Source organism: Ovis canadensis, chromosome 21 (genome assembly GCF_042477335.2).
Source record: "Ovis canadensis isolate MfBH-ARS-UI-01 breed Bighorn chromosome 21, ARS-UI_OviCan_v2, whole genome shotgun sequence".
NCBI lineage: Eukaryota > Metazoa > Chordata > Mammalia > Artiodactyla > Bovidae > Ovis > Ovis canadensis.
The window spans coordinates 42551996-42560259 of record NC_091265.1 but is presented as its reverse complement, the minus strand read 5'-3'; the positions used below and the strand labels follow the sequence as shown (position 1 = coordinate 42560259).

The window sequence follows — 8264 nt, the reverse complement described above, 5'->3', positions numbered from 1 at the left end:
TAGCCCAGGGAACTTTATTCAATATTCTTTAATACCCTAAGTAGGAAAAGAATCTGAAGAAGAATGAATATATATATATATATATGTATAACTGAATCACTATGCTGTACACCTGAAACTAACACATTTTAGATCAACTATACCCTAAAACAAAAATTATTATGCTTCAATTAAAAAAAAAGATTAAACCAAATTATATTATAAGGAGCTATGCAGTTTAAGACAATACGTTTTCATTTTACTAAATTAATAAATTGGAAAATCATGTTCAAAAATATAATATAGTTTCTAAAATAAAATTCCTCAGAAACATTTGTAAAAATAATATTCCTGAGTAGCAGGTTTGGATAAAGTTAAACACCGAGAAATAAAACTGTAATACACTTCTTATTGATCACAAATTTATATTACTAACTTGGTTAAGTGAGTGTATCTTCATTACAGAGATTATTTGCTCTGTGAATGCACTACTTTATCTTTAAATGCCAACAGAGCTTTCTTCACTTCCTTGTTCCGCAGGGTGTAGACCACAGGGTTCAGAAGGGGCGTCATCACAGTGTAGAAAACAGCCACAATCCTATCCATAGCCTCCTTGGAGCCTGGTCTCAGATAAATGAAAACACCAGGGCCAAAGAAGCAAAGGACCACAGTGCAGTGGGAGGCACAGGTCTGGAAGGCTCTCCATCTTCCCTCTGAGGTGCAGATCTTCAGGATGGAATGGACGATGGACACGCAGGACAGCACTATCAGAAGAAAGCAGCCTGAAGCCACCACCCCAATGTTGACAAAGATCACCAACTCATTGGCAGAGGTGTCTGCACAGGCCAGTTTGAGGATGGGTGGTGCATCGCAGAAGTAATGCTGCATCTGGTTGGGTCCACAGAAGGGCAAACGGAACGTCATTGTGGTCTGGACAGCAGAGTGCACAGAGCCACTGAGCCACGTGGTTGTGGCCAGGATGGCACATGTCCTCCCACTCATCATGCTGGCATACCTGAGCGGGTAACTAATGGCCAGGAAGCGGTCATAGGCCATGGCGGTGTAGAGGAAGCACTCGGTGCTGCCCAGGAAGTGGAAGGAGTAGAGCTGGGCCACACAGCTGGGAAAGGAGATAGGACTGCCTTCTGGGGACACCAGGGTCATCAGCATTTTGGGCACAGTGACTGTGGAGTACCACATGTCAATGAAGGACAGGTTGCTCAGAAGATAGTACATGGGGGTGTGCAGACGGGGATCCACTGTGATCACCAGCAGGATGAGTAGGTTCCCCACCACAGTGAGGACATAGATCACCAGGAAGATTCCAAAGAGGAGCATGTCCAGCTCTGGTGCATGGGGAAGGCCCGTGAGGATGAACGTTGTCACTAGGCTCATATTTGTCATTTCTCCAGGCTTTTGGTCTCTCTCTCTCTCTCTCTCTCTCTCTCTCTCTCTCTCTCTCTCTCTCTCTCTCTCTATGGGAACGTCAAGAGCATCCAACATTTTATTGAGAACTGAGAACTGCATTATACAAGTCATACGCAACTTTGCTTACCACAAACCTCTCTTGAAAAAGGAGATAAAGCGATTTCATCTTCTCTCTCTTATATCCCTCTCTCTCTCTCTCTCTCTCTCTCTCTCTCTCTCTCTGTCACACACACACACACACAGGCACACACACACACACACAGGCACACACAGATAGATGTGAAAAAGGGAGAAAACCACAAAAATTTCTATTGATATATCATGAATACTAACAGCACCATAAAACAAGTCAAATTTTCTATTTTATATTTTCTCTGGATCATGTTAGCTTGTTGTATGCTCCAGGTCTCACAGTGTTGAAACCAAAGTTTCAGGCTGCTCTCTCATCTCTTCTGAAGTTCAGTATCACCTGCCTCAGTGACAATGTCAGAGTGAAGTAAGATAATAAATGACAACTACTTAGTAAAGTAATGACATTCACAGGTATTCAGTAAATGATACCAAATTATATGGAGCTGTTGCCTTGCTTTTTAAATGTATAGATATGGCTATGGAGGGAGAGAAAGACAGAGACAGAGAGGGAGTAGAGAGAGAAGATAAATTCTCATTGTGCAACAGAGACTTCTCAATTTCAAAGCTACAATTTTGAGGAAAATTTCATCACTGGTATTGGTACTGGTGTCTCACTAACTACCACTAATTGTTTACACAGGAAATAATCTTAGAGCAGGTTAAGAAACTATAAACTTCATAAAGAATCCTGACAACCTCTCATGTGATCCAGAAAATATCAACCATCACAACACTGCAAGCCTCAAACTTTTCTTTTATGCAGTCATTGATAAGGCACTGAAAATATAAACTTCATATCTGTTCTCCCAACCACAATCCAGTGGGAAGTGGCTGGTTTCTCACATACATTTCTATCCTAAATATTTAAATATAATATTTTCTTATATCAGCTTTGTTAGAGATTATATTCTCCCCCAACTTCCATTCCTTATACTCATAAATCCAGAAAATGACCTCAAAAGAGAAGAAAATTAACTCTATGAAGCATATGATTCTTATGTAAAACCTACTACCTGTAACAAGGAAGAACAAAAGAAAAGGATCTATGTTAACTTAATATCAAGAAATATTGGACAAATAACACCAGAAAGAAAGAAGAGATGGAGCCAAAATGAGAACAACACCCAGTTGTGGATGTGACTGGTGATGCAAGTAAAGTCTGATGCTGTAAAAAAAAAAATATTGCATAGGAACCTGAAATGTTAGGTCCATGAGTGAAGGTAAATTGGAAGTCGTCTAACAGGAGATGGCAAGAGTGAACATTAACATTTTAGGAATCAGTTCAGTTCAGTCGCTCAGTCGTGTCCGACTCTGCGACCCCATGAATCGCAGCACACCAGGCCTCCCTGTCCATCACCAACTCCTGGAGTTCACTCAGACTTCCGTCCATCAAGTCAATGATGCCATCCAGCCATCTCATCCCCGGTCGTCCCCTTCTTCTCCTGCCCCCAATCCCTCCCAGCATCACAGTCTTTTCCAATGAGTCAGCTCTTCTCATGAGGTGGCCAAAGTACTGGAGTTTCAGCTTTAGCATCATTCCTTCCAAAGAAATCCCAGGGTTGGTCTTCTTCAGAATGGACTGGTTGAATTTCCTTGCAGTCCAAGGGACTCTCAAGAATCTTCTCCAACACCACAGTTCAAAAGCATCAATTCTTCGGTACTCAGCCTTCTTCACAGTCCAACTCTCACATCCATACATGACTAATGGAAAAACCACAGCCTTGACTAGATGGACCTTAGTTGGCAAAGTAATGTCTCTGCTTTTGAATATGCTATCTAGGTTGGTCATAACTTTTCTTCCAAGGAGTAAGTATCTTATAATCTCATGGCTGCAATCACCATCTGCAGTGATTTTGGAGCCCAAAAAAATAAAGTCTGATACTGATTCCACTGTTTCCCCATCTATTTCCCATGAGGTGATGGGACCAGATGCCATGATCTTCGTTTTATGAATGTTGAGCTTTAAGCCAACTTTTTCACTCTCCTCTTTTACTTTCATCAAGAGGCTTTTTAGTTCCTCTTCATTTTCTGCCATAAGGGTGGTGTCATCTGCGTATCTGAAGTTATTGATATTTCTCCCGGCAACCTTGATTCCAGCTTATGTTTCTTCCAGTCCACCATTTCTCATGATGTACTCTGCATATAAGTTAAATAAGCAGGGTGAAAATATACAGCCTGGAATCAGCAAATTTAACTCAGATGACCATTATATCTACTACAGTGGGCAAGAATCCCTTAGAAGAAATGGAGTAGACATCATAGTCAACAAAAGAATCTGAAATGCAGTACTTGGCTGCAGTCTCAAAAATGACAGAATGATCTCTGTTCATTTCCAAGGCAAACCATTCAATACTAATGCTGAAGAAGCTGAAGTTGAACAGTTCTATTAAGACCTACAAGACCTTCTAGAACTAACACCCAATAAAGATGTCTCATTCATTATAGGGGACTGGCACACAAAAGTAGTAAATCAAGAGATACCTGGAGTAACAGGCAAATTTGGCCTTGGAGTACAAAATGAAGTAGGGAAACAGCTAACAGAGTTTTGCCAAGGGAACGCATTGGTCATAGGAAACCCCCTCTTCCAAAAACAGAAGATAAGACTCTACACATGGACATCACCAGATGCTCAATAAGGAAATCACATTGATTATATTCTTTGCAGCTAAAGATGGAGAAGTGCTATACAACTAGCAAAAACAAGATGGGGAGCTGACTGTGGCTCAGATCATGAACTCCTTATTGCAGAAATCAGACTTTTAAGTTGAAGGAAGTATGGGAAACCGCTAGACCATTCAGGTTTGACCTAAATCAAATCCCTTACAATTATACAGTGGAAGTGACAAATAGATTCAAGAGATTAAATCTGATAGACAGAATACCTGAAGAGCTATTGATGGAGGTTCCTGACATTGTATAGGAGGCAGTGATCATGACAATCCCCAAGAAAAAGAAACACAAAGAGGCAAAATGGTTGTCTGAGGAGGCCTTACAAATAGTTGAGAAAAGAAGAGAAGCTAAAGGCAAATGAGAAAAGGAAAGATATACCTATTTAAATGCAGAGTTCCAAAGAATAGCATGGAGACATAAGAAAGCCTTCCTCAGTGATCAATGCAAAGAAATAGAGGAAAACAATAGAATGAGAAAGACTACAGATCTCTTCAAGAAAATTAGGGATACCAAGGGAATATTTCATGCAAAGATGGGCATGATAAAGGACAGAAATGGTATGGACCTAACATAAACAGAAGATATTAAGAAGACGCAGCAAGAATACAAAGAAGAACTATACCAAAAAAATCTTCATGACCCAGATAATCACAATGGTGTGATCGCTCACCTAGATTCAGACATTCTGGAATGGGAAGTCAAGTGGACCTTAGGAAGCATCACTATGAGCAAAGTTGGTGGAGGTGCTGGAATTCCAGTTAAGCTGTTTCAAATCTTAAAAGATGATGCTGTAAAAGTGCTGTACTCAACATGCCAGCAAATTTGGAAAACTCAGCAGTGGCCACAGGACTGGAAAGGTCAGTTTTCATTCCAATCCCAAAGAAAGGCAATGCCAAAGAATCCTCAAACTACCAGACAATTGCACTCATCTCACATGCAAGCAAAGTAATGCTCAAAATTCTCCAAGCCAGGCTTCAGCAGTACATGAACCATGAACTTCCAGATGTTCAAGCTGGATTTAGAAAAGGAAAAGGAACCAGAGATCAAATTACCAGCATCCGTTGGGTCATCGAAAAAGCAAGAGAATTCCAGAAAAACTTCTGTTTTATTAATTGTGCCAAAGCCTTTGACTGTGTGGATCACAATAAACTATGGAAAATTCTGAAAGAGATGGGAATACCATACCACTTAACCTGCCTCCTGAAATCTGTATGCAGGTCAAGAAGCAACTATTAGAACTGAACATGGAACAACAGACTGGTTCCAAATAGGGAAAGGTGTATGTCATGGTTGTATACCATCAACCTTATTATTTAACTTACATGCAGAATATATCATCCAAAATGATGGGCTGGACAAAGCTCAAGCTGAAATCAAGATTGCTGAGAAAAATATCAGTAACCTCAGATACAAAGATGACACAACCTTTATGGCAGAAAGTGCAGAAGAACTAAAGAGCCACTCGATGGAAGTGAATGCAGAGAATGAAAAAGTTGGCTTAAAACTCAACATTCAAAAACTAAGATCATGACATCCAGTCCCATCACTTCATGGCAAATAGATGGGGAAGCAATGGAAACAGTGACAGACCTTATTTTCTTGGGATCCAAAATCACTGCAGATGCTGACTGCAGATATGAAATTAAAAGACGCTTGCTCCTTGGAAGAAAAGCCATTAAAAAACAGAGACATTACTTTGCCAACAAAGGTCTGTCTAATTAAAGCTATGGTTTTCCCAGTAGTCATATATGGATATGAGAGTTGGACTATAAAGAAAGTTGAGTGTCAAAAAATTGATGCTTTTGAACTGTGGTGTTGGAGAAGACTCTTGAGAGTCCCTTGGACTGCAAGGAGATCCCACCAGTCCATCCTAAAGGAAAGCAGCCCTGAATATTCATTGAAAGGACTGATGCAGAAGCTGAAACTCCAATACTTTGGCCACCTGATGTGAAGAAGTGACTCAATGGAAAAGACCCTGATTCTGGGAAAGATTGAAGACAGGAGGAGAAAGGGATGACAGAGGATGAAATGGCATCACCAACTCAATGGACATGAGGTTGAGCAAGCTTAGGAAGTTGGTGATGGACAGGGAAGCCTGGCATGCTGCAGTACATGGGGTCGCAAAGAGTCAGACACAACTCAGAGACTGATCTGAACTGAACTGAATATCAAGAAAAGCTGGAACTGTGTACAATGGAAAGTGAGGCAGAAATGATGTTTTTAGTTTAATCCAAAATATTGTTGAATTCAAGATTGTTGCTATTTTTCAAGGAAAGATTCACCAATGTGAGAGAAATGAGGTTCTCTTCTGTTAATAAAGTCCATACAGAATAGATACTATCTCCAGAAAATCTGGCTTAAGCTAAACTAAAGCTATATTCTTCAAATGAAAGAGTAAATAGCAGTGACAGTTACTCTAATATCCTATGTGGGTATCAGAACCAAAAAAATGAAACAAACGTTATCTCTAAAATTTCTGCTGTACCAGTGGGATCCCATCACCAGGATAAATCACATAGATCAGATAAAGTATGAAATTTTTCATCAGGTGAATTGCAAGGCAGCCTGAAACCTAAAGCTGATGTTATCAGTGAGAGATAACAGGCTTTGACTTGTCTGTTTATACTCTAGCAACTTTGTCCCTTTTCCTAGGTCCCTATTACTAATCATGCATATAAAGATATGTATATGTTGTGTGTATATACATATATGTGTGTATATATATATATGTGTAGTTTGTGTGTGTGTATTACACATACAGAGAGAAAGAATAAAGAATAGAGACAGAGTGAAAGAGAGATAGTTAAGACTTGATAACCACGAGTGGTTATCAATGTCTTATCTAACAATGTTAGATAACAATATCTTATCTCTCAATAAAAGCTTAAGAGGGAAAGCAATGAGAGAAATTTACCTTTCTAAGAACTCACCTTCACTGCATGATTATTTCAATATAAAATTCATTTGTGTTTACGCTTCACCCTGGAGAATGTTGAACACTCAGCATGCTATGTCAAGGCACTTACTTGCAAGTTACTACTCAAAGAGCTGGTGTATCTGTGATTGCTTGTTGAGAAAGAGTGGTTCATTTCTGCTCAAGGACCCAATTAACTTAAGGGCAGAGAATGGAAACTCATGTAGCTAGAAAGGTGGAATGTAACTTGATTTGCTTCCTCAGGGAATAGGATTACTCTTGGGTGTTCAGGCTCCCTAGAAGAACAGAAAAACAGCAGAAAGGGACTAATGAAAGATTTTTAATAATTACCTACATATTTCCCTATGTGTTTGTTGTCTGAACACTTCTGAGAGGAGTTCATGACTTTCTGGAGCTAGTACTTATGCCTAAGAGGAAAGGACTCAGTAACCCTTATCAGTGATACAGATAAATACAACTGTTTATTCTAAACATAAAATTGCCCAGAACCCATAAATGGTCATCTCACTTTTTCCCCTTTAATTTGCCATGAAGTGATGGGACCAGATGCCATGATCTTGGTGTCTTGAATGTTGAGTTTTAAGCCAGCTTTTCCACTCTAAGTCATCCCTATTCATTTTGGAGTTGAGCCAGATTTTATGTTAACTATTTATTTCTTTTTTTTTATTTTTATTTTTACTTTATTTTACTTTACAATACTGCATTGGTTTTGCCATACATTGACATGAATCCACCATGGGTGTACATGCGTTCCCAAACATTAAGGATCCTTTTCAAGTACTAATAAACTCAGAGAAAACAGCTTCAAGGAATCAATCATACACATCATGTTATTACAAACAATATTTTTAAATATCAGGTTAACAAAGGAACAACACCATAATAATGTCTTCAAGGATAAGCTCAGGGCTCCACAGAAGTTATTTCAGTTATTTCAGGGAGAGTCTCAAGCTGCTGCTGCTGCTAAGTTGCTTCAGTGATGTCCGACTCTGTGCGACCCCATAGACGGCACCCCACCAGGCTCCTCCAGCCCTGGAATTCTCCAGGCAAGAACACTGCAGTGGGTTGCCATTTCCTTTTCCAATGCACGAAAGTTAAAAGTGCAAGTGAAGGTGTGTGA

General features: G+C 39.7%; 1 protein-coding gene across 1 annotated transcript; it reads right to left on the bottom strand.

Moving 5' to 3' along the window:
* Nucleotides 1-447: 447 nt before the first annotated feature.
* On the bottom strand, nucleotides 448-1383 carry LOC138426878 (olfactory receptor 10G4-like). The gene has a single exon (XM_069565886.1). The coding sequence runs from the start codon at nucleotides 1381-1383 to the stop codon at nucleotides 448-450; it is 936 nt and encodes a 311-aa protein (XP_069421987.1).
* Nucleotides 1384-8264: the final 6881 nt, after the last annotated feature.

Excerpts from the sequence above, each read along its gene's own strand:
- LOC138426878 (XM_069565886.1), bottom strand. The coding sequence starts at position 1,383 with ATGACAAATATGAGCCTAGTGACAACGTTCATCCTCACGGGCCTTCCC.